Genomic DNA, 27035 nt, shown 5'->3' with positions numbered 1-27035 from the left:
AAAAAAAAAAAAAAAAATACAAAAATCAGCTGGCCGTTTTTGGTGGGTATCTATAATCCCAGCTACTAGGGAAGCTTAGGCAGGAGAATCGCTTGAACCTGGAGGGCGGAGGCTGCAGTAAGCCAAGATCCTGCCACAGCACTCCAGCCTGGGCATCAGAGAGAGACTCCATCTCAAAAAAATAAATAATAAAAATAAATGGTCCAGGCGCGGTGGCTCACACCTGTAATCCCAGCACTTTGAGATGCCTAGGTGGGCAGATTACGAGGTCAGAAATTAGAGACCAGCCTGGCCAATATGGTGAAACCCCGTCTCTACTAAGAGTACAAAAATTAGCCAGGTGTGACAGCGCACACCTGTAGTCCCAGCTACTCGTGAGGCTGAGGCAGAAGAATCACTTGAACCTGGGAGGTGGAAGTTGCAGTGAGCCGAGATTGCACCACTGCACTCTAGCCTGGGCAACAGAGCAAAACTCCATCACAAAAAAAATAAACATAAGCAAGGCTGTCACTACAGCATCTTGAAGAGCAGGTAAAATGAGAGTATGTATCACATACTTTTGTTTACTCACATGGTTTTGTTTACTCTATGGGATTTTCACCCCCTTCTCTCTCTCAGAGGATGGTTTGAATTAACCAGTGACCCCTACCTTAGCCTCAGGCAGAAAAGAATTAGAAGGGCTTCCCATTCTTGTCCTCTCTGATTATCAGTACAAAATCACTTATATCACATCTTTTCTCTTTCATTACATCAAGCCCTACCTTTTCTTCTGACCTCTCATTTTTCTCAGAAGAGAATATTCTTTGCATCAAAGCTGTTGCGTAGGTGAGAGACATGCTGATTCCTCACAGACACAATGACATGCCTTTCATATGACAACGTAAATTACAAGTAACATCATTTTGTTTTTGTTTTTTGAGATGTAGCATGGCTCTGTCACCCAGGGTGGCGTGCAGTGGCACTACCATGGCTCACTGCAGCCTTGATCTCCCAGGCTTAAGCAGTCCTCCTGCCTAAGTGTCCCAAGTAGCTGAGACTACAGGCATGCACTACTGCCCTCCGCTATATTTTTGACTTTTTGTGGAGACGAGGTCTCACTTTGTTGCCCAGGCTGATCTCAAAGTACTGAGCTCAAGCAATCTTCCCACCTCAGCCACCCAGTGTGCTGGGATTACAGGCGTGAGCCACCACACCCAGCCAAGTAACAACATTTTGAGCTAACAAAGGAAGCACAAGAAGTTTTACTTTTTTAGATGAGTGATGTAGTCAGAAATAAACTGTGCATGCTCATATAAAAGCTCTACGGTGAGGAATAACCATTTTCTTTCTTGGGGTAATCATTTGTTGTAAAATCAGCTTTTGTTACAACCTAACAAATGAATATGTATGTATTTTTCGATCTTCGGTTTGGTTTGTTGTATGGTGTTCATTGTGTTCTATCCTGGAATTCTTGTAGTTGAACCAGAAGAATATCAAGCCTCTGAGAGATGCTTACATTTTTCCTATTTTAAACATGCCCTTCTTATTCCAGTTTGCTTTTTTAATTGAAATTTGTGCTGAGATAAGTATAGATTCACATGCAGTTGTAACAAATAATACATAGAGGTCCCTTGTATACTTTGCCTAGTTTATCCGAATGGTAACATATGGCAATCAGTTTACTTGCTAATTTTCTTGTTGCAAGTGTTCTAATAGGACCAAGAATAAAAAGAGAATTCCTGATTTAAAAGTTTTCTTACAAGTTAAATATTTAGTATGACAAATGCAAACAAGAATTTAGGGTCCAATGAAATGATGCTAGGAATAATAGTAATAGTGGGCCGGGCATGGTGGCTCACACCTATAATCCCAGCACTTTGGGAGGCCAAGGCAGGTGGATCACTTGAGGTCAGGAGTTCAAGACCTTCCTGGCCAACATGGGAAACCCCGTCTCTATTAAAAGTACAAAAATTAAGCAGGCATGGTGGCGCGTGCCTATAATTCCACCTACTCGGGAGGCTGAGGCAGGAGAATCACTTGAACCCTGGAGGCAGAGATTGCGGTGAGCAGAGATCGAGCCACTGCACTCCAGCCTGGGTGACAAAGTGAAACTCTGTCTCTAAATAAATAAATACAGTAACCAAAAAAATATTCAAAAATAGTAACTTTTGTGAATGTTCCTGTCTGGAAATTGCTTTCCATTACATTGCCAAGGTGCCCAAATGTCTATGGATCACAGTGGATTTTACTTGCTTCCTAACCTAGATTTTAAATAAAAATACTGCTTTTTAAAAGGTCATTTTTCCTAAACCTATAAAAGGATCAGCTGTGTTATTTTGTACTTTCAACTGAGCAATAAGACTACTTTGAGCAGGGCACGGTGGCTCACCCTTGTAATCCCAGGCATTTTGGGAGGCCAAGGTGGGTGGATCACCTGAGGTCAGGAGTTCAAGGCCAGCCTGGCCAACATGGTAAAGCCCTGTCTGTACTAAAAATACAAAAATTAGCTGGGTGTCATGGCTTGCACCTATAATTCCAGCTATTAGGGAGGCTGAGGCATGAGGATTGCTTGATCCAGGACCTGGAGGTTGCAGTGAACCAAGATTGTGCCACTGCACCCCAGCCTGGGCAACAGAGGGAGACAGAGTCTCAAAAAAAAAAAAAAAACAACAACAACAAAAACAAAGCAATGGGCTAGGAGCAGGTAGTCAAACCAAAGGAAGATTGAATGGAAAAATTCCTAATTTTAAAGGAAAAGATGTCATAACTTATCAGGGAAATGGAATTTTTCTTTACATTGTGTTTGGAAAAAATACTTTACATGTGTAGGTTGTTTTGTTTGTTTGAGACAGTCTCCCTCTGTTGCCTAGGCTGGAGTACAGAGGTAAGATCTCATCTCACTGCAACCTCCGCCCCCTGGGTTCAAGCAATTCTCCTGCCTCAGTCTCCCGAGTACAGGTGCCCACTACTTCGGCTATTTTTTGTATTTGTAGTAGAGACAGGGTTTTGCCATGTTGGTCAGGCTGGTCTCAAACTCCTGACCTCAAGTGAGCCACCAAGGCTGACCTATGTTACCTATATATGTACAGAGGATATTAAGTGCTGCCGTGGAGGAAGTCTTCAACAACTTTGTACTGTATTAGCTCATGTGTTTCATTCAGCAATTTCCTAACATGATCTTGGTGCCAGCTTACTGAAGGAGCCTTGGCTGTGGTCCTAAGTAACTAAAGTCTTTGCAACTGTGATGCTCTAGCAGTTTTTGGACACAAGCCTTTGGAAAAGCCCCTCTAATATTATTTTCTTTCCCTTCATTTCCTCATATCCCTTCAGCTCTTCATTCAGGCAACCCTAACAAGGCTGCTTATTCAGCTCAAGGGCAGTCTCCTTGTTAGTTTATTTGATGTGATACAGTCTCCAACACTGTATGACCTTTGAATACACTGTTACATTGACTTGCTTTATTGTCCCTAACCCTTTGGTTCTTTTGTGGTCCTGTCAATTTTTGAACTTTTATGTCTTTTGAGGAGAAGTTGCATTATTGACACCATGTATGTATGATATGTTAATAAATACCAGCACTTAAGAATCTGAAATGTAAAGGTATAATGGAGGTAAGAATCTAAAAGTGACATTATTGACCGTAACTTCAGATGAGTTACTGGTTGGCATAGCTCTTTTTTATGGACTCCTTATGATTATTTGGCATGTGGTTAGAAAATTTCATTTTAATCCTTACATTTCTCTAAACTACTGCCATAAAGCCAATATCCATGATTTTTATTATAGCTTTGAGATAATTTGATGAAATTTTCCTATTTTAGATGTTCAATGGTTTTTGTTTGTTTGTTTGTTTTTGAGATAGGGATTACAAATCTTTATTTTTCCAAAGCTCCCTGGGTGATCTATATGTATAACAGGCTCTGAACCACTGATGCAGAGCACCGTCATTTCTTGATTGGAATGGATGCCTGAGAATAGTAAAACAACAAAGTTAAAACATGCTGACTTTTTTTAGACGCTGAAATTACTGATTTGGTGATGGGTGTTAACGTTCACAGTAAAAACCATTAATCCAGTGTGGTCACGGCTTGAGAGAGCCATCTGCTTTCCCCAGATCGTGGATGGCCTTGTTCTCCAGCAGTTCCATCTTCTTGTCGCTTGGTCTCACTGCATTGTTCAGCATTGCTCTAACCACAGTCGCCACAGGCACAGAATGCCCACTAGCCCAAGAACTAAGGAGCCAAAGAACTTTCTAACGAACCATTCACCTGGGTGAGATTCTTGCCTATCACATAACAGAGCTCCAGGCCTAAATACAGAGTAACGTTCAAATTTTAATTCTTCAGCCTTGGCTTCCACTTCTCCCTTAACTTGCAGATATAAAAAACTGCTTGACTTATCAGCTCCTTTAGAGGTTAGCAAGCTGAAATGTTTGCACCCTCCAGGTTTTGCCAGCTCTGCAGACCTTAGCACATAATCTCGGTCAACCCGAACAAATCCCTCCACCCCGGCTTTCGCTCTGGTGGTACCCAGGCAACAGAATCCAACATCATGACCTTGAAAGGCAGAAACATAGTCATCCAACTTTTCAAAGTCCACCACTTCTTGATTCACATTTTTATAAGCTTCCTCCTCGAAGGTGAGCTTCCTCCTGCCAATAAGCGTGACTTTGGAAAACAGGGCCTGCTCCAGGATTTCCTTTAAGAGCACTCTGCCGGTTTCTCTGCTGGTGCCCAAAACAAAGACGGATTTTTTCTGCATCCTGAAGTCTTTTTAAAGCTTCGACAGTGCTTCTGTTACGGCCTTGCTAGGGCCAGCCCCCGGCCCCGGGTCCTCATGCCACAGCAGGAGCAGGGCCGCCACCAGCTGCCGCACTCACCGGCTATCATAGCATCCCACCTTCCCTGTTCAATGGTTTTTAGTGTATTTACAGAGTTCCAAAATTTATAATTGTATATTAATTTTATAATCTAATCATTAGATAATCATGTAATAGTCTAATTTTAGAATATTATGCCACTCCTAAAAGAGACCTTATGTCCATTAGTTAGAAACTCCCATTTACCTGTCCTCCATCTCTTCACTGACCCCACTCCCCATCCCTAAACAACTGTCAATCCATTTTCAATTTCTATAGGTTTTCCTGTTCTAGATAATGTTTCAGTTTCATTCATATTGTGATATATATCATCCCGTTTATGGTGAAATAATCCATTCTAGAGCCATACCACATTTAGTTTATCCATTCATTGGTTGGTGGGTATTTAGAGTTGCTTACACTTTTTGGCTATTAAGAATAATGCTACTTCAAACATTTGCATTCATGTTTCTGTGTGGACATAAGTTCTCAGTTTTCTTGGGTATATACCTAAAAGTGGAATCACTGAATAATACGGTAACTGTTTAGCTTTCAAGAAACTGCCAAGCTGTTTTCCAAAGTGGCTTCACCATTTGATATTCCCACTAACAATATGTGAAGGTTCTAATTTCTGTAAATCGTTTCTAATTCTTACTGTCTTATTTTACCCATTTTCTTGGGTGTGAGTTTGCTATCTCATTGTGATTTTGATTTGCATTTCTTTTTTTCTTTTTTTTTTTGTTTGTTTGTTTTGTTTTGTTTTGTTTTGAGACGGAGTCTCGCTCTTGTTACCCAGGCTGGAGTGCAATGGCGCGATCTCGGCTCACCGCAACCTCCACCTCCTGGGTTCAGGCAATTCTCTTGCCTCAGCCTCCTGAGTAGCTGGGATTACAGGCACGCACCACCATGCCCAGCTAATTTTTTTGTATTTTTAGTAGAGACGGGGTTTCACCATGTTGACCAGGATGGTCTCGATCTCTTGACCTCGTGATCCACCCACCTCGGCCTCCCAAAGTGCTGGGATTACAGGCTTGGCCCTGATTTGCATTTCTTTAATGAGCACTGGTTTGGAGAATCTTTTCATGTGATTCTTAGCTATTTGCACATCTTTGGAGAAATGTCTACTCAAATTCCTTTGCACATTTTTAAATTGGATTATTTTCACTTATAAATGTTTTTCATATATTCTAAATATGAGATCTTATAGCATTTACAATATTTTCTCCTGTCCTGTAGGTTGTCTTTTCATTAACTTAAAAATAGTATTCTTTAAAGTCTAGAAGTTTTAAATTTTGATAGTTAATTTATTCCTTTATACTTTGGTGTGATATCTAACCCAAGGTCACAAAGATTTACCGCTATGTTTTGTAAGTATTTTGTAGTTTTAGCACTTAGAGTTAGTTATAATTCAATTTAACTTTTTTTGTATGGTGTGAGGTAGGGATCTAAAATCATCCCTTTAGGAAAAAAGTCATCCTTTTATGTGTGGATATTCCGTTGTTCCAGTACCATTTATTGAAAACACCTCTTGCCACAATCAAATTGTGTTGTAATAACTCTTATCAAAAATCTGTGACCAGCTCTTTTTGTGCCTCCGTAATGGTGTACATGAATGTCCTGACCGATGCTCTTAAGAGCATTAACAATGTCAAAATGAGAGGCAAACCTCAGGTTCTTAGAAGGCTGTACCCCAATGTTAATGTCTAGTTTCTGACTGATGATGAAGCATGGTTACAATGGTGAATTTGAAGTCATTGAGATCACAGAGCTGGGGAAATTGTTGTGAACCTCACAGGCAAGTTAAACAAGTATGACCAGCTTCAGATTTCATATGCAACTCAAAGGCCTAGAAAAGTGGCAGAATAATCTGTTTCCATGTCATCAGTTTGGCTTCATTATACTGACAACTTTGGCTGGCATCACAGACCGTGAAGAAGCAAGATGAAAACACATAGGAGGGAAAACTCTGGGATTCATCTTCTTGGGGATATGATACATACAAATAAAATGTCTCAACAGACAAAAAACCAATTGATCATAAGTATAAAGTTTTATTTCTGTTCTCTCAATTCTATTCCTTGGTTCCATATGTCTCGCCTTATGCTAGTACTATACTGTAGAGCTTGCTGTAGTTTTGTAGTAAGTTTTCAATTTGTGAAGAAAAGGTCCTTCTACTTTTTTTGTCGTTGACTATTCTGGATCCTTTTTACTTCCATATACAGTGTAGGTTCAGTTTTGTCCATTTCTGTACAAAGACAGCTGGAATTTTGATAGCTATTGCATTGCATCTATATATCAATTTGGTGGTATGGCCATTTTAGCAATATAAAGTCTTGGCCAGGCGTGGTGGCTCACACCCGTAATCTCAACACTTTAGGAGGCCAAGGCAGGCAGATCACTTGAAGCCAGGAGTTTGAAACCAGCCTGGCCAACATGGTAAAACCCTGTTTCTACTAAAAATACAAAAATTAGCCGGGTGTGGTGGCACGTGCTTGTAATACCAGGTACTTGAGAGGCTGAGGCACAAGAATTTCTTGAACCCAGGAGACAGAGGTTGTAGTGAGCTGAGATTGGACCACTGCACTCCAGCCTGGGCAACAGCAAGACTCAGTCTCCAAAAAACAGTCTTACTTATGAACATGGGCTGTCTTCCATTTATTTAAATGATCTTTTTTTTTTCTTAACAATATTCTCTAGTTTTCAGTGTCCTATAGTGAATGAAATTGTTTTATTTTTAGTTTATCGTAGTGTATAGAAATGGGATTGATTTATCTTATGTAAACTTGTGCTGAGCTGGCTTATTCTAGTAGTTTTTTAGTAAATTCTTTTTGATTTTTCTATGTATAAGTTCATATTTGTCTTTATCTTGTCATTTTTATAATGTAAATTATTTTTGCTGATTCTTATTTCTGTAATCCACAAAAGATCTTTAAATTTAGAGTTTAGGGGTTTTTTTGTTTTCAGACAGAGTCTCACTTTGTTGCCTAGGCTGGAGTGCAGTGGACTTGGCTCACTGCAACCTCTGCCTCGTGGGTTCAAGTGATTCTCGTGCCTCAGGCTCTGAAGCAGCTAAAATCACAGGCATGTGCCACCATGCTAGCTAAATTTTTTCTGTAGTTTTACTAGAGACAAGCTTTTTTTTTTTTTTTTTTTTTGGAGACGGAGTTTTGCTCTTGTTACCCAGGCTGGAGTGCAATGGCGCGATCTCGGCTCACCGCAACCTCCACCTCCTGGGTTCAAGCAATTCTCCTGCCTCAGCCTCCTGAGTAGCTGGGATTACAGGCACGCACCACCATGCCCAGCTAATTTTTTGTATTTTTAGTAGAGACGGGGTTTCACCATGTTGACCAGGATGGTCTCGATCTCTTGACCTCGTGATCCACTCGCCTCGGCCTCCCAAAGTGCTGGGATTACAGGCTTGAGCCACCGCGCCCGGCCTGAGACAAGATTTTACTATGTTGGCCATGCTGGTCTCGAATTCCTGGCCTTCAGTGATTGTCTGCCTTGGCCTCCCAAAGTACTGGGATTACAAGCATGAGCCACCATTCCTGGCTAATTTTTTTTTTTTTTTTTTTTTTTTTATTTTTAGTGGAGATGGGATTTCACCATGTTGACTAGGCTTGTCTCGAACCCCTGGCCTCAAGTGATCTGCCCACCTTGGCCTCCCAAAGTGCTAGGATTACAGGCATAAGCCACTGCTCCCGGCCTAGAATTTAGGTTGATGGAAAATTCTTACTCTCATGCCCTGTCAGGTAGATATATGACTTTTTAATTTTTTCTTATGGTTCCTTGTATACAGCAGGTAATCATCACTGTGAAAAATAAGGGCAAAATCCAAATTGTGTTGTATTTAAGCTTCATCAGAATAGATGGTACCTTAGATGTGGAATATAATTGTCATTTATAACCTTAAATTTCTAGTGGTGCAATGTTTACTTTGGCTGTTTTTATCTTGATTATATTTTGAGAGTACTAGAGACCTCAGGCTTAATTTATAAAAGATCTTTAGGCAAACGGAATAGAATATGGCAGGACAAAGCTGTGAAAGTAAGTTGTATGCTGTGGAAATGACCATTTATATCTAGTCTGGAAAAGTCTAAGTCACTAGTAATAGAATATATGCAGAAGTCCTGACGGTCTTCACGAATTAGACTGTATGTCTGCCTAAGCAAATTCCGTCTTTGAGTGAATGCTGGTTGTATAGGAGGAAAGCAGTGAACCAGAAGTAAAGAGTTTGGGTGATTCTTATAGTTTGGCAAGAGCTAACTTATATGACCTGTTGAGAAATTATTTAACTCTTAGTGTCTGTGTCTACCTCTGTAAAAATGAAGAGGTATGGCTGAAGAGGGGCTAATGTCCTACTCAGACCAAAAGTTCAGCATTTCTTCTTTCTCTAGTCTCATAGTTGCCCGTAAATTGACTGAAATCTTACATTGGGATCACTTGGCAGCCTTTAAAATATGTGTATATCAATATCTGGGTTTGGTTCTCTTGAGTTTCTAATTTTTAATTTGTTGGGGTAGTATCTCATACTAGAGAGCTGTTAAAAAAAAAAAAAAAAAAAAACAAAAAACCTCCCCTGGTGATTCTTACTTGCAAATTAGTTAAAGACCACTGACTGCTTTATCAGCATAAAAGGTTAAGAGCAACTTAATGTCAAGTAATAGTTTCGGTCTCCCTTTTTTTTTTTTTTTTTTTTTTTTTTTTTTTTTTTTTTTTTTTTTTTGAGACGGAGTTTCACTCTTGTTACCCAGGCTGGAGTGCAATGGCGCGATCTCGGCTCACCGCAACCTCCGCCTCCTGGGTTCAGGCAATTCTCCTGCCTCAGCCTCCTGAGTAGCTGGGATTAGAGGCATGCACCACCATGCCCAGCTAATTTTTGTATTTTTAGTAGAGACGGGGTTTCATCATGTTGACCAGGATGGTCTTGATCTCTTGACCTCGTGATCCACCCGCCTCGGCCTCCCAAAGTGCTGGGATTACAGGCTTGAGCCACCGCGCCCGGCCTCCCATTATTTTTTAAATGATGAAATATGATGGTGATGGAAATAGCAAGAGTAAAGTAATGTTACAGAATTTTTATGGTTTATGAAGTAATTTGATATGTTAAGTCACTGAAGCTGAAGAGCAGTCCTGTGAAACTAGGAAAGTGCTGATCACCCCCATTTAGCAAATGAAGGAATTAAGTGACTTGCTCAAGGTTATTGTGCTACTTAGAGACAGAGTCTGGGACTGGAGGCACATCTGACTGTACTCCTATTAAGCTATCTGTTAGGATTATGTATGATAGATAATCTCAAAGACTTTTGGTCCCTTCTTTATGTGTTTAATTATCTTTGAAATGGTACAATTACTAACCCAGAAAGGTGAATAAAGGTTAATAATCCAAAGTTATGTGTCTATATTACTCTTTAGGCTACTGACTTTAAAAATTCCCTATATATTTTAAATTATGGTTTTTAATTATAGTAAACTATATATTATATGAATTATGTAATAAAAGTAATTTTTAATGGCCACCAATTGAGGTAGAAAACAGACTGGGTGGGAACAGGGTGAAACTAATTGCGTAATATGGTAATGACTCAAGTTGTCACATCAAGTTGGGTGTTCACTTGGCTTGTGTTCCCTGGAGGTTATGGCTGTAGATACACCAGAAGACCCATTCTTCAACTTTCTCCCTTGCGTTAATGGTGATTGCTTTAATTTTTATGTATCCTTTCCAACTCCTCCCACTCCCATTTTTAAAAAGGCAGGAAAATATAACTTACGGGCACTATCATACTTTGATTCGCTGTCGTACTGTTGTGCTGTTCCCATGCTCATATATGTGGGTAGAACAGTCTATCCTTTGGTGCAATCACTTTGGACACTTTCGGTCTCCGTGGCTGTGGTTTCCATTAGTTCTTTGTATGCGTGCCTCTTCATGCCTTAGTGTTCCTGGTAGCTAGCTGGTGAATCATCAGTGAGCTGGGCTTCGGAAGGGGTGCTTTGTGGTGGAGTTGATGGTGAGGCTTACTTCTGTCCTTCCTCTCCTCTTAAGAATCTCAGGGATGTGAGGAAGCCCTGTGTGTAATTCTGCAGTAATCTCACTGCCTTTCAACTTTTGGCTTTCATGGAAGTCTAAGACAGAACTGCTACGGTGTTCTCACCTGTCTTAGGAAAGACAGCTCTGAGAAGTATAAGAAAGGTCATCTTGAAAAATTCTGTTTTCTTAAGTAACTAATGTTTTACAGTAATTATTCAACATTGTCTATTCCTATTGGTTCACTGTGCTTTCTCTCCCTTTAGCCCCCCAGGTTCGCCTAATAGTCTTGGCTACTTCCCTACAGCTGCTAATCTTAGCGGTGTCCCTCCACAGCCTGGCACGGTGGTCAGAATGCAGGGCCTGGCCTACAATACTGGAGTTAAGGAAATTCTTAACTTCTTCCAAGGTTACCAGGTCAGTAGCTTGAAGGAGAATAATCCTCAGTGCCCTTATTACTTAAGTTGATTTGCCTAAAGAATGCAGTCAGGAAAGAAACCAATTCTGTGAAACTCCTGTGTGTATATATGCTAATGGATTTGCTTATGGAAACAAACAGATCTGGAGTCACTGTTGGGGACCAAATTCAGACTCATCCCTTTGTCAAAAACTAAGGCTTTTCCATATCATCTTAAGCCTTCCAACTTAATCTGTTGGTTATTTTTTGAAAAGTGAGGTACTACTTTGGGAAAGCTGTTTAGGGCATACGGCAGTATGAGTTTTCATTTAGAATAGGATTGGCTAAGGGGTTTTACTCAAAGTCAAGTGTCAAATCCCTGACTAAACCAATAAGTAGTACTTAAACATGGATTTTAAAGGTGAGTATTTAAAACATGCTCAGAGGCCACTGTATAACCTGAAGAAAAAAAATTGCCTAACTCCTAGGAGACTCATGAGTCTTTAGGTGGTAACACCTAAGAATGAGCTGTTGGGTATTTGGCAAGCCTTTCATAAAATGATCTGGTATTTATTCTTGTGACGCTGATGTTTGCTCTTGGCAGTTTTTTTCTACCCCATTCTGTGTCCATCAGCTGTTCTCTCACTTAGGCTAAAGAATGAGATGATTTTTAGTTAGGATTCTTTAACGGTGAACATTGCCATCTCTTCTAAGCAGATACCTTTCTTTCTTCAAGTCACATAATTACCTAAGTCTTAAATTCCTTCTTTTCTGCCATGTCTAAAAAATAACTTGTCTTTTATCATACTAATCACAAAAATTGTCCTCTTTCCTCCTGAATCTGAACGTTGCTTGAATCTTCAGAGTTGAGAACCTGTTTTCAAGATAATAGTCACATTCTAAAATAGCCCTTGAGCATTTTCATGGCAGCATTACAAGGGTTGTGTCTGTAGAGGCTATTTGATGATTAGAATGGGTTTACAAGCTTGGCATCAATGAGTCATGGAGGACTGTGATCTCAGCTAAAATTATCTCAGGGGTGATGCTACTGGCCCAAACCTACCAAGTTACTGTCATTTTCTCAGGGACTTTTAAACATACAAAGGACACTTTCTGACAAAATATGTGGCTGATAGTGAAAGGCTGAAGGAAAGTGGAGGTCAGCAGATACTTACTCTTCCCTAAGCAATTTTGCTGTCTTCAGAAGACTTTGAAAGGGATTAAAAAGTTAAACTTCCTGTCTGATTCATTAGATTATAAAAGGAAGATTTTACTGAAAGCTTATTGAAAAAGTTGCTTATTCTTATGAAGAAAACATTTTGACCTGTGTATTTTGTTGTTTCCATTGTTTTCCAAGTGAAGAAAGGTTTTAGTAGTCAGCTGAATTAATTTCTTTTTTGTTTGACTAACTTTTACATTCACACTGAATAGAATTAGGTAGGCTTATGTATAAATTAGTAATGAGATTAACCTAAATTGCTCTTTATTATTAAGAGTGTCAGCCGGGCATGGTGGTTTACGCCTATAATCCCAGCACTTTGGGAAACTGATGTGGGGAGATCACTTGAAGTCAGGAGTTCAAGACCAGCCTGGCCACCATGGTGAAACCCCATCTCTACTACATATATAAAAACTGGGCCGGGTGCGGTGGCTCACACCTGTAATCCCAGCACTTTGGGAGGCCGAGGCAGGTGGATCACAAGGTCAGGAGTTCATGACCAGACTGACCAAGATAGTGAAACCCCACCTCCACTAAAAATACAAAAAATTAGCCAGGCATGGTGGTGGGCGCCTTTAATCCCAGCTACTCAGGACGCTAAGGCAGGAGAATCACTTGAATCCCGGAGGTGGAGGTTGCAGTGAGCCAAGATCATGCCACTGCCCTCCAGCCTGGGTGACAGAGCGAGGCTCCATCTCAGAAAAAAAGAGTGTCATGGCTGGCATTTGTGGGTATTTATTTTACCAAACCATGCAGTAAGCGTTGTTTCTATGTTTCTGACCAAAAGATTCACATTCCTCAAAATTGAAATAAGATAACTTCAGTCTGTAGCAGTTTTTCTTTGTAATAACTTCTTTGAGCCATTCAAGGTTGAAATAGAGTTGTCTGGTATGACCAGAAACAAAGATTGTGCAATATTATTTCAATATTTCATCTCAAGGCATTTGGCCTTCATTTCTGAAGTGCTTGGAATTTACTCACTGGATCAATGAATTAGGATTATATAGGAACTTCAGTTATCTAATTCAACCTATCAAATTATTCTCATATCTTCTTCAGTAATTTGATCTTTGAGGCAGTCATAATGCATGCACTAAAAAATCTTTATACCTAACCCAATTTCATATCATTCTTACATAAAATGACTATTTTCTACTGTCTTGAAGAGTCCATGCCTTCTTGTTTCCTGTTCTCAATTAAATTCACTATGGGGTTCCAGCTTCTTTAGATTTGGCAACCAAGATGATAAAATCGATGGATAACATTTTCTAAAAACTTGTTCATTTAAGCGTAATCTGTGTTCACCTAGCACATATCGCTGTTGCCAGCTTAATGGGAGGTTTTAATTTTATTTCTAGTTATTTTATATAATTATATAACAACTATGTAACTAAGCAAATAGGCAATAATTGGTTGAATAAATAAAATTTCTTTTTTTCTTTTTTTTTTTTTTTTGAGACGGTGTCTCGCTGTGCTGCCCAAACTGGAGTCCAGTGGTGCAGTCTCGGCTCACTGCAGCCACCACGCCAACCTCTTTTTCTCTTTTCTATCTGTTCTGAAGCTGAAGAAATTTGATGGTCTCTGATTCTGTCTCTTAAAAATACATGTCTTAGGCTGGGTACACGGTGGCTCATGCCTGTAATCCCAGCACTTTGGGAGGCCAAGGCAGGTGGATCACGAGGTCACGAGTTCAAAACCAGCCTGGCCAACATGGTGAAACCCCCGTCTCTACTAAAATACCAAAATTAGCCCAGCACAGTGGCATGCACCTGTCATCCCAGCTACTCAGGAAGTCAAGGCAGGAGAATCACTTGAACGCAGGGGCGGAAGTTGCTGTGAGCCAAGATGGCACCACTGCATTCCAGCCTGGGCGACAGATTAAGACTCTGTCTCAAAATAATGATAATAATCCTGATGTAATAATGGCATATATAATTTTATAAATTATCTTTAAATGTAATTTTTTATGTATTTTCCCCCAACCTTTAACAAAATTTCTTACATAAAACTAGTCTAGTCCAGGCCCAGTGGATCACCTGAGGCCAGGAGTGTAATACCAACCTGGCCAACATGGTGAAACCCCGTCTCTAGTAAAAATACAAAAACTAGCCAGCCATGGCAACACACGCCTGTAGTCCCAGCTAGTCAGGAGACTGAGGCAGGAGAAGCGCTTGAACCCAGGAGGTAGAAGTTGCAGTGAGCTGAGAATGCAACATTGCATTCCAGCCTGGGTGACAGAGCAAGATTCTGTCTCAAAAAAACAAACTACCCTAAGTTTGTGTCTTCCATACTTCATCTGGGGTGGAGGTAAAGCCAGAAAGACCAAGGATTTACAAAGACAAACTACCATGAAAATACTTGGTAATGAGGATATCATTCTGTTCCTTAAAGAAACCTGTGTGTATATTTTAGATGATGGCCTTTCACACTGAATGGATTCTCAGGTATCCTTACATAAGTCCCTTAATATTTTCATTGGCTCTTTGCACGACCCTTTACTGTCAATGTCTTTTACATTTTCAATAAATGCTAGTTTTTGTTTCTCTTCAAAGTAATGACTTTATTCATTGTTTCTTTGGACTTCTCACTACTAACAGTTTTACTTGCTGCCCTATTGAATTAGATTGATATTACAAATACATCAAATGCTATCTAAAATTCACTGCATTGTTTGGAGATACTGGGTATTGAGCTTATTGTAAAATGTCTTGCAAATAACTAGTGCTCAAATATTTGGTTTTTGTTTGTTTGTTTTTTTTTTTGAGACGGAGTTTCACTCATGTTACCCAGGCTGGAGTGCAATGGCGCGATCTCGGCTCCTGGGTTCAGGCAATTCTCCTGCCTCAGCCTCCTGAGTAGCTGGAATTATAGGCACGCGCCACCATGCCCAGCTAATTTTTTGTATTTTTAGTGGAGACGGGGTTTCACCATGTTGACCAGGATGGTCTCGATCTCTTGACCTCGTGATCCACCCGCCTCGGCCTCCCAAAGTGCTGGGAATACAGGCTTGAGCCACCGCGCCCGGCCCAAATATTTGATATTTAATCATACTTGCAGTAACATGGAAACAGTACTGTGCAAGATCTGAAGAAATTGGTCTCCTAAGTTCTTGTGGTATGTTGTTATTGTTGTTGTTGTTGTTGTTGTTGTTGTGTGTGTGTGTGTGTGTGTGTGTGTGTGTGTGTAATCCATGTTTTCAATCTAACGCCCATCCTAGAAGGGATTTTCATTGTATTTAAACATGTTAAGAAGTAAAGATCTGGGTTAGTACATATGTATATGGCTTGTACCAGTGTTTACTTGTTTCCTCCTATCTAGATGTCCTATACTATTGTTGGTAGATCTATTTAGTTGAAATATTAACCATCCATAGTGACAGTTTGTCTTTTGATCCTGTTTGTTTTAACTTGCATTTTAGTATGCAACCGAGGATGGACTTATACACACAAATGACCAGGCCAGGACTCTACCCAAAGAATGGGTTTGTATTTAAGGGCCCCAGCAGTTAGACCATCCTCAGAAAAGAAGGTAAGGCTTTATGATGTACAAGTTAAATTATAAAGGGCCAAACAAATAGACATCAAGATTTTGAAGGCATTTAGCAATCAACTGAGAGAGTCCTTCTTTTCTTTAGTGTAATGTAAAATATCAGATGTCCTGGAAGGAATGGAGACTAGAATTAAGTTTGTCATGTAGGTACATAAAATCTAAGCAACATTCATGAATGAGAGTTGTATGTTATTGTGAGCCAAGGGAAAACTTTTCCCTTTGGAAATTCATTTACTATATCTCATGTGGAGTACGAGTTGGATATTTTTTTTTTAATTGAGGTAAAAATTATATAACCATTTAAAACTCATTTACAACTCAGTGGTTTTTAGTATATTCACAAAATTATGCGACTACTACCTCAATTTAGTTCTAAAACATTTTTGTCATTCCGTTTTCTCTCCCAATAGCTCCTGACAACTAATGTGCTTTCTGTCTCTATGAATTTGGCTATTCTGGATATTTCATATAAATGGAATCATACATGTGACTTTTTCTGTGTTTGTTCTTTTTTTTTTCTTTTTTGTTTTTTTCTGGTCCATTTATGAGCTCATGTCCTTTTTTTTTTTTTTTTTTTTTTGGTTTATCCTTGTAGCACATTTAATGCTTCATTTGTTTTTATGACTGAATAATACTTCACTGTATAGATGTGCCACATTTTATTTATCCACTGATGGACATTTTAATCAGTTCCACTTTCTGGCTATTGTGAATGGTGCTGATGTGGGCATTCATGTATAATTATATGAGTATCGGTTTTCAGTTCTCTTTGGTGTATACTCAGGAGTAGAATCACTGAGTCATGTACTGATTCTTTTGGATTGGGTACATTCTTTCCTGTTTCCTATTTTTTTTAAAACTGTTGTAAAATATACACCACAAAACTTAACAATTTTACAGTGTCTGTTGAGTAGCATTAAGTGTACATTCACATTGTCATGCAACCAGGTACTGCCATGCAGCTCCAGAACTAACGTTTTCTCAGGCTAACACTCCATATACATGAAACAAGAATTCTCTATTCCTCCTCCTCCACAGCCTATGGTAACCACCATTCTACTCTGTCTCTATGAATGTGACTATTCTAGGTCACGTTCCTAAACAGACTCATTCTCCTTCAGTAACTGGTTTATTTCACTTAGCTTGTGTTTAAGTAGATTTGGGCATACATTTAAATGTGCTTTAATCCAAAATGAGCAGAAGGTTTTTGTTGCATATCTCTTTCCTTTTCTAGAACTAAATGTAGAGGAAAGGAATCTTGTTAAGTTTCTTTTAAAATAGTCTTCTTGGGCCGGGCGCGGTGGCTCAAGCCTGTAATCCCAGCACTGTGGGAGGCCGAGGCGGGTGGATCACGAGGTCAAGAGATCGAGACCATCCTGGTCAACATGGTGAAACCCCGTCTCTACTAAAAATACAAAAAATCAGCTGGGCATGGTGGTGCGTGCCTGTAATCCCAGCGACTCAGGAGGCTGAGGCAGGAGAATTGCCTGAACCCGGGAGGCGGAGGTTGTGGTGAGCCGAGATCGCGCCATTGCACTCCAGCCTGGGTAACAAGAGCGAAACTCTGTCTCAAAAAAATAATAATAATAATAAAATAAAATAAAATAAAATAGTCTTCTAGATTGGTGTTTTGAATCCAGTTTCTACCCAGTCCCATCAATCCGCAGTCTTCTCTTTTTTTTTTTGAGACAGTCTCGCTCTATTGCCCAGGCTGGAGTACAGTGGTGTGATCTTGGCTCACTGCAGCCTCCACCTCCCGGGTTCAAGCGATTCTCCTGCCTCAGCCTCCCAAGTAGCTGGGACTACAGGTGCATGCCACCACGCCTGGCTAATTTTTTGTATTTTTAGTAGAGACCAGGTTTCACCATGTTAGCTAGAACGGTCTTGATTTCCTGACCCCACTTCACCTCCCAAAGTGCTGGGATCATAGGCATGAGCCAACGCGCCTGGCCCACAATCTTTTCTTAAAGGATACTGACATTCTTTGCCCCTGCTCAGGAGATGCAGGGATATGTTCAGGAGTTAATATTCCTTTTTTCATCATTTTTTATTGTTGAGTTTGCTGAAGTTGGCTTGCTGGCATGTCATCTTCCAATTTTGTTAACACTTTCATGGCTGAGGACCCTGTTGGCTTTAACTATGTTGATTCTAAATTGTAAATGAGGTTGCCAATACTCTGTCATCATTGAGAAATAAGAATTTGTATCTTAGCCTTTTGCTCTTAAGTGTAGAAACCCCAGTTCTAAGTTGGAAGTGAAGATTTTTTTTTAGATCTGTCTTTTTCAGTGATGTTTCAGGATATCATGGTCCTACCAAGGAGTGTCACATATGGATGGTTTGCGGTGGTAATGGGTGCTCTCTAGTCTTTGTCCCTGTGCTCAGAACACATTATTCCAGCCTGTTGATATCCTTTTGGGTCCATATTTTCTTTCCACGTGTTCATTATTCAATACAATGTTTTCTGTGAATTTGATTAACACATACTCTATATTTTTAAATGAGTATATTAGATTAGAAATGGAAGCTTTTGACATTACACCAGAAATGTCCTAAACTGACTGTGAACCATTACTCAGGACCTCTAGTTTTCTACCCTATGTTTATATATTTGGGGTCATGACAGAATAACAGATCAGGTGCTGTGTTCAAATCCAGATGTCTGCATCTTCTCATCATAATAAAGTCAGGTTAATGTGCCTTTATATTACAAATTTTTAAAAAATGCAGATCTGGCTGAGAGCAGTGGGTCATGCCTGGAATCTCCCAGCACCTTGGGAGACCGAGGTGGGCAGATCATTGAACCCTAGAAATTTGAGACCAGCCTGGGCATATGGAGAAACCCTGTAACTACAAAAAATACAAAAATTACCTAGGTGTGGTGACATTTACCTGTAGTCCCAGCTACTCAGGAGGCCGAGGTAGAGGGATCAGTTGAGCCCAGGAGCTCAAGGCTGCAGTGAGCCATGATTGCACCACCGCACTCCAGCCTGGGTGACAAAGAGCAAGACCCTATCTCAAAACAAAAACAAAAAGCATAGATCACTGTGTGAGATGCTTGGCATAATTTATCTCATTTAATTATCTTACCAACTCTAGGAGATAGGATTATAAAAGTATTGGGTGCTCATTGCAAAAAATTTGGAACAGAGAGACAGGTATAAAGAAGTCACTAATAATTCTACCACCCAGAAGCAAGCATAATAAATATTTCCTTTCATTCTCTTTGTTGTATACCTCATGCAGTTTTGGACCTTGTTTCTTTCCCCTTAACCTTTTATTGTTATATATATATTTTTTTTTTTCACTGCCTCCTTATCAATATCAAATTCATCATCATAATCGAGTGGCTCATGCTCTTATAAGTACTTATATCCACAGTTTCATTTGAGACCCATCATAACTCTCCAAGGAGGCATCAGGGTGCAGGTACCCATGGGCCCATTTGACAGATAAGGAAATGAAACCCAGCAAGGTTAGGCAACTTGCACAAGTTATACAGCTAATGATCAAGCTGACAAAAAGATTGAGGCCTTCTGCCTTCACTCTGATTACTCTTTTCTGTTAACCAAACAGTAGCATGGCAGAGTGCTTCCAGTAGGCTGCATGGTAACCCCCAAGATACGTCTGTATCCTCTGATCCCTAGAACCTGTGACTCTTACCTTCTATGGAAAAAGCTGTAAGGAGATCCTTGATAGGAAAAGTAGATCATGAATTATCTGGGTGGTCCCTAGATATAATCACTTGTATTCCTATAAGAAAGAGGCAGTGGCTCATGCCTGTAATCCCAGCGCTTTGAGAGGCTGAGGCGAGTGTATCATGAGGTCAGGAGTTTGAGACTAGCCTGGCCAACATGGTGAAACCCCATCTCTACTAAAAATACAAAAATTAACTGGGTGTGTTGGTGGGCACCTGTAATGCCAGCTACTCGGGAGGCTGAGGCAGGAGATTCGCTCGAACCCAGGAGGCAGAGGTTACAGTGAGCCGAGATTGTACCATTGCACTCCATCAAGGCAGCAAGGTGACCAGGAGGTAGAAATGAGAGAGCTGTTTACTCAGCCCAAGACTGTTCCCAGCTACCAGCAGCTGGAAAAGGCAAGGACCTGACTGCTCCCTGGAGCCACCAGAGAATGGGCAGCCCCGCCAACACTTTGATTTCTCACTTCTGGCCTCCAGAATTGTTAGAAAATGAATACTTCTTATTTTATGCCACACCCGATTTATGGTAACAGCAGTCATGGGAAACTAACAGTATTTTTAAAAATATGTCAAGAGAGTGATCTCATGGCTGGCTATAGGATCAGGTAAAGATAACTAACACCCACACTATTCCATCTTCTCTTGCCTTGTGCTGTCAGCCCAGCCGACTCACATTTACTATCCCTCTGAATCACTAGTAGTAGTAGTTACATTTGTGGGTAAGAACAGCTGTGTTGTTGGTTTCAATGAGAAAAAGACTATCAAACTCTAATTAAAGAATCTGAGGCCAGGCACAGTGGCTCATGCCTGTAATACCAGCACTTTAGGAGGCCGAAGCAGGTGGATTGCCTGAGGGCAGGAGTTCAGGACCAGCTTGGTCAACATGGTGAAACCCCATCTCTACTAAAAAATAACAAAAATTAGCCTGGTGTGGTGGGCACCTGTGATCCCAGCGACTCAGGAAGCTAAAATGGGAGAATTGTTTAAACCTGGGAAGCAGAGGTTGCACCATTGCGCTCCAGGGCAACAAGAGCAAAACTCGGTCTCAAAAAAATAAAGAACCTTGAGTTACGGGTTTTATTTTATCTTACACATAGGGGAGAAAATGCTTCTCTGGCCTAACAAGGAAAAATCATAAATGTCTTTTCCGAAAACATGTCAAAGCTACTAGAAAAGAATAAAATACTACAACTAGTCAGGATTTTTTTTTGTTGTTGTTTTTTGTTGGTCTATTTTGAGACACAGGGGTATCACTGTGTTGCCCAAGCTGATCTTGAATTCCTGGACTCAAGTGATCCTTTCATCTCAGCCTCCCCAGTAGCTGAGATTACAGGTGCTCTCCACCATGCCTGACTGCAGAATTGCAGGGTTTTTAAGAGATTATAGGTTCATTCTGTAGCATATAGCACCAGTGATGAAATCCAGATTATCTTTAAAGACTTCTTTGTATGTAATACTTTAATGGCAGTGTATGACAAAAACATGTTTTAACACAGATCTTATTTAAAAGGGAAGGCAGATTTGTAAATGTCTGCAGTTGTAATTCTCAACTATCTTTAAGTGTTTTCTGTAGCTTAATGGAAAGAGGAAACATTTTCTCTATATCCTTCTAAGTTTTTTTTTTTTGTTTTTTGCTAGCAGTTAGGAGTCTGCAATTTCATTGTTATACATTAAAACTCCATTGGATACCACTGGAATTAAAAAGCAGTGCGAGAAGGCTAAATATTTAACTTTTCCCGGCATTTCTACATTTTATCAGAATATTAAGGTTTAATTTTCAGCATCTGCAAAGATGCTATTTCCTGGTATAAATGTGCTAGGAATGAAGAAGGTGATACTCATTGACTCTAATAACTGACAGTCCCAGGGTTGACTGATATAGCAGGATTCAAGGGTTTGCTCATCCAGGCTCTCTCCATGAGATACTCCTAGCAACACTGGCCTTTCAACTGGCCTGATTTATATCCATTGCTGAAACCACAGTGGACTGGGATATGCAGGACTCTAACTGGCCATGCCTGGGCCACTTGTTTGGCTTAGTGGTAAAACTGCCTCTTAGGGGCTTGAGATTGGGTGATAGGCAGTTGTTTTAAATTCAGGTGTTACTGCCAAAAGAAGGGTAAAGTAGATATTGATCAATAGTGTTGGGTCATTGATTTTCTTATCTGCATTTAGCATCAAAGGAGAAGCCTTTCAGTGTGTGGTGTTTTAAGCTGAGTGCCAAATTGTGGTCACTTTGGAAACCACATTTAAAAGATGCATCCTAACCAGTATGTCTGTGTTTTTTATATACCTGATTTTAAATCTGTACCATTTGTAGACTCTGTTATTAAAGCAAACTTAATATTGAAATAAATTAATGTCCTTCTGGGACTGATTTTTTGGTTATTTTAGTTTTTTCTTTTGTTTTGTTTTTGCTAGCAGTTAGATGTCTTCAGTTTCACTGTTAAGCAGTAAAACTCCATTAGACATTTCATACTAGCCATATGAAATAAGACTGAAGTCTAAAACATCCTGTTTATTTGCATGTCAAAGTATGCATAATGGTGTGTATGGTGGCTCACGCATGTAATCCCAGCACTTTAGAATGGAATGCCAGGCAAGAGGATTGCTTGAGGCTGAGATCATGACTAGCCTGGACAAGGTAGGGAGACCCCATATCTTTAAAATTAATAATAATAATTTACCCTAGGGCCAGGTGCTGTCCGCAGCACCTATAATCTCAGCACTTTGAGAGGTCAAGGCAGGAGGATTGCTCAAGGCTTGGAGTTTGAGACCAGCCTGGTCAAGATGGTGAGAATCTGTCTTTGCAAACAATTTGAAAATTAGCTGTGTATACTGGTATGCCTGTGGGCTCAGTTGTTCAGGAGGCTGAGGTGGAGGATACCTGGAGCCCAGGAATTTGAGGCAGCATCGAGCTCTGATCACACCACTGCACTCCAGCCTGGGCCACAACGTGACACCTCAGATCTTAAAAAAAAAAAACTGCAGTGAACTGCGATTGTACCACATCACTCCATACCCCATTGTGGGTGATGGAGCTAGATCCTGTTTCAAAAATATATATATAATGCCTACAAAGAGTTTCATGTTAAGGTGGTGTGGTATATAAGTAAAATAGCATAGTGGAACCAATCAGTATTAGTTCAAATCCTGCATCTGCCTATTACTAACTTAATCATTCTGCTTCCGTTTTTCCTTCTCTAAAATGGGAACAAAAAGCTAATATAAAAGGTTGTATGTGTATATGTGGGGATGAAATAAATTGATATATGACACATATAAAGGTGCTAATCATCAATTAGTCACGGACACAAAGAGCCCCTGTTTGCTGTTATGTCATGCCTTACTGCCTTTTTTTTTTTTTTTTTTTGAGAGGGAGTCTTGCTTTGTTACCTAGGCTAGAGTGCAATGGCACAATCTTGGCTCACTGCAACCCCCACCTCCTAGGTTCAAGCAATTCTCCTGCCTCAGCCTACCGAGTAGCTGGGACTATAGGCACCCGCCACCATGCCCAGCAATTTTTTGTTCGTTTGTTTTTTGTTTTGTTTTGTTTTGTTTTGTTGAGATGGAGTCTTATTCTGTCACCCAGGCTGGGGTGTAGTGGCATGATCTCAGCTCACCAAAGCCTTTGCCTCCTGAGTTCAAGAGATTCTCCTGCCTCAGCCTCCTGAGTAACTGGGATTATAGGCAGACACTACTACACCCAGCTAATTTTTGTATTTTTAGTAGAGACGGGGTTTCACCATGTTGGTCAGGCTGGACTCGAACTCCTGACCTCATGATCCGCCTGCCTCAGCTTCCCAAAATGCTGGGATTACAGGTGTGAGCCACCCACCAGGCCATAATTAAGACGGGGTTTTACCATGTTGGCCAGGCTGGTCTCAGATTCCTGACCTCAGGTGATCCTCCTGCCTCAGCCTACCAAAGTGCTGGGATTACAGGCATGAGCCACCGTGCCCGGCCCCTTATTGCTACATATTAAGTGTCCTAGAAATTATTTGGAATTTTTTTTTTTTTTTTTTTTTTTTGGAGACAGAGTCTCACTCTGTAGCCTGGGCTGGAGTGCAGTGGAGCAATCTCGGCTCACTGCAACCTCCGCCTCCCAGGTCAAGCAGTTCTCCTGCCTCAGCCTCCCTAGTAGCTGGGATTATAGGCACACACCACCATGCCCAGCTAATTTTTGTATTTTTAGCAGAGATGGGGTTTCACCATGTTGGCCAGGCTGGTCTTGAACTCCTGACCTCGTGATCCCCCCACCTCGGGCTCCCACAGTGCTGGAGATTACAGGCGTGAGCCACCACACCCGGCCTGGAATTTCTTATACTAAAATTTAACTTTAAGGCCGGGCGCGGTGGCTCAAGCCTGTAATCCCGGCACTTTGGGAGGCCGAGGCGGGTGGATCATAAGGTCAAGAGATCGAGACCATCCTGGTCAACATGGTGAAACCCCGTCTCTACTAAAAATACAAAAAATTAGCTGGGCATGGTGGCGCGTGTCTGTAGTCCCAGCTACTCAGGAGGCTGAGGCAGGAGAATTGCCTGAACCCAGGAGGCGGAGGTTGCGGTGAGCCGAGATCACGCCATTGCACTCCAGCCTGGTTAACAAGAGCGAAACTCCGCCTCAAAAAAAAAAAAAAAATTAGCTGGGCATGGTGATGAGTGCCTGTAATCCCAGCTACTCAGGAGGCTGAGGCAGGAGAATTGCCTGAACCCAGGAGGCGGAGGGTGCGGTTAGCCGAGATCGCACCATTGCACTCCAGCCTGGGTAACAAGAGCGAAACTCTGTCTCAAAAAAAAAAAAAAGAATTTAACTTTAAAATTTTGTCTAAATGGTTTTATTTTGGTAATAATATTGAATCTCTAAGGAATGAGTGAAATATTCTCTCCAGAAAGGAGCTGAGCCAAGCAGGGAGTTGGAAACCATACATATTAAACTAAACACATGATACTACCAAGGTTAGGAGTGGTGCAGAATGCCAGCGACTGCGTAAACCATGGAAACTTCCTTGGCTAGTGCTATACTCCCCAAGCCCTTGCCATGTAAATGCCAACTATGTCTGTGTGAAATAACAACTTGGGTCATCTTAAAGCTTTTTTTATCCTTGTAGAATTCAAAATCATTTTTGTGACTGCTGAGAATGACATTTAGAGACAATAACATTTCCTTTTATCTGTTTTTTTTTTTCCAGTGTTTGAAAGATGTATGGGGATCTTGAAACTGCCAGACGCAAGAAAACTTCTAGCAAATTCAGGGGAAGTTTGTCTACACTCAGGCTGCAGTATTTTCAGCAAACTTGATTGGACGAGCGGGCCTGTGCCTTATCTTTTGGTGGAGTGAAAAAATTTGAACCAGTGAAGCCAAATCCTTATAGCAAGCAGCATGCAGCATACCTGGCCCTTTGCCGATTGCAAATAGGCATTTAAAATGTGAATTTGGAATCAGACGTCTCTATTATTTCCAGCTAAAGTGGCATCATAGGTGTTTCCTAAGTTTTAAGTCTTGCATAAAAACTCTACCAGTGTCTACCATCTCCACCACGAACTCTGTTAGGGAAGCTTTTGTATATTCCCACTCTTTTCATTTCCCTGGCTTCTGCATAATCATGCCCTCTTGCTAAGTAATTCAAGCATAAGTCTTGGAATACTAAAATCACAAGCTTAGGAAAAAGAGTAAAATTGTTATTTTCTAAGTCTTTTGGCCATGATGATCTTATAGTTAAAAACAAATAATTTTAAAACACCTAAAGATACTTTAGAAAAAATGGTGCACCCTCCACAAAACACAAAGTTTAAAAGTGTGGATCTTTTTCGCAGCAGGTATCAGTTGTAAATAATGAACTAGGGGCCAAAATGCAAAACCAAAAATGAAGCAGCTACATGTAGTTAGTAATTTCTAGTTTGAACCATAACTGAATATTGTGGCTTCATATGCATTATTTTATATTGTACTTTTGTCATTGATGGTTTGGACTTTAATAAGAGAAATTCCATAGTTTTTAATATCACAGAAGTGAGACTATTTGAACAGTGTATTCTAGAAAACAATATACTAACTGAAGTGAATGCTTGTATATATTATGATAGCCTTAAACCTTTTTCTCTAATGCCTTAACTGTCAAATAATTATAACCTTTTAAAGCATAGGACTATAGTCAGCATGCTAGACTGAGAGGTAAACACTGATGCAGTTAGAACAGGTACTGATGCTGTCAGTGTTTAACACCGTGTTTAGCTGTGTTTATGCTACAAAAGTGCAATATTAGACACTAGCTAGCTAGTACTGCTGCCTCATGTAACTCCAAAGAAAACAGGATTTCATTAAGTGCATTGAATGTGGATATTTCTTTAAGTTACTTATATTGTCCTTTGCTTGAATGCAATGCCATGGAGATTTATGTGGCTGCTATTTTTATTTTCTTTGCATTACTTTGATTAACACCTTAAAGGGAGAAGCAAACATTTCCCTCTTCAGCTGACTGGCAATGGCCCTTTAACTGCAATAGAAAAGATAAAAAAGGTTTGTATGAAAATTGGTGATAACTGGCACTTAAGATCGAAAAGAAATTTCTGTATACTTGATGCCTTAAGACATTGTGTGTCCAAAGCTCTGAAAGACTTAAGATAGGCAGTAATGCTTACTACAATACTACTGAGTTTTTGTAGAGTTAACATTTGATAATAAAACATGCCTGTTTAGTCTCAATATTTGTGATTTTTGTTTTGTGATTAGAATTATGGTACTGGTAGAAGCACATAAATAAGCCATCTCTTCCTGAGGCGGTGGTAGGGTTTTTCTCTAAACTTACGTATAAAAGCTATCAGTGATAAATGTATTCAAGATGGCCAGGCACAGTGGCTCATGCCTGTAATCCCAACACTTTGGGAAGCTGAGGTGGATGGATCACTTGAGATCAGGAGTTTGAGACCAGCCTGGCCAACATAGCGAAATCCCATCTCCACTAAAAATACAAAAAAACCTAGCCAGGAATGGTGGTGAACATCTGTAATCCCAGCTTCTCAGGAGGTTGATGCAGAAGAATCACTTGAACCCAGGAGGTGAAGGTTGCAGTGAGCTGAGATTAGGTCACTGTATTCCAGCCTGGGCTGCAAAGCAAGACTCTTGTCTCAAAAAAAAATAAATGTACTCAAGAGTCAAACAACTATCCTTAGAGCACAAATCATTGAAACTTTGAAATTCTTATAACAGTCACAGATATTCTATCCATTCTTTAGAAATCAGGCAAAGTCTAGCCTAACTTCTAACATTTTATAGCCACATGTATTTTTTTTTTTTTTTTTTTTTTTTTTT

At 40.3% G+C, this 27035-nt stretch overlaps 1 protein-coding gene and 1 pseudogene across 8 annotated transcripts in view; one reads left to right on the top strand and one right to left on the bottom strand.

Annotated features, from left to right (window-relative positions):
- Positions 1–26429, top strand: part of ESRP1 (epithelial splicing regulatory protein 1) — a 66022-nt gene extending 39593 nt beyond the window's left edge. For 2 of the 7 annotated variants that reach the window (XM_032248886.1, XM_032248876.1), the window contains exons 14-16: positions 11129–11279; positions 15897–16006; positions 24916–26429. In XM_032248886.1, coding sequence (XP_032104777.1) covers positions 11129–11279; positions 15897–15971 — 226 coding nt within the window. In that variant the 3' untranslated portion in view covers positions 15972–16006; positions 24916–26429. The remainder of the gene's footprint in view (positions 1–11128; positions 11280–15896; positions 16007–24915) is intronic. The other 5 variants (XM_032248900.1, XM_032248895.1, XM_032248927.1 and 2 more) reach the window with 3 other exon arrangements.
- On the bottom strand, positions 3839–10657 carry LOC116529757 (annotated as a pseudogene). Its single transcript, XR_004259656.1, has 4 exons — positions 10623–10657; positions 6446–6551; positions 4051–4845; positions 3839–3947 (listed from the first exon to the last, which is right to left on the bottom strand). The product of XR_004259656.1 is annotated as an oxidoreductase HTATIP2-like (transcript).
- Positions 26430–27035: the final 606 nt, after the last annotated feature.

This window comes from Sapajus apella, unplaced genomic scaffold (assembly GCF_009761245.1).
Source record: "Sapajus apella isolate SASKATOON/1434 unplaced genomic scaffold, GSC_monkey_1.0 scaffold3, whole genome shotgun sequence".
Lineage (NCBI taxonomy): Eukaryota > Metazoa > Chordata > Mammalia > Primates > Cebidae > Sapajus > Sapajus apella.
The sequence above is the reverse complement of the archived record's forward strand: the minus strand, read 5'-3'. Positions and strand labels throughout refer to the sequence as shown.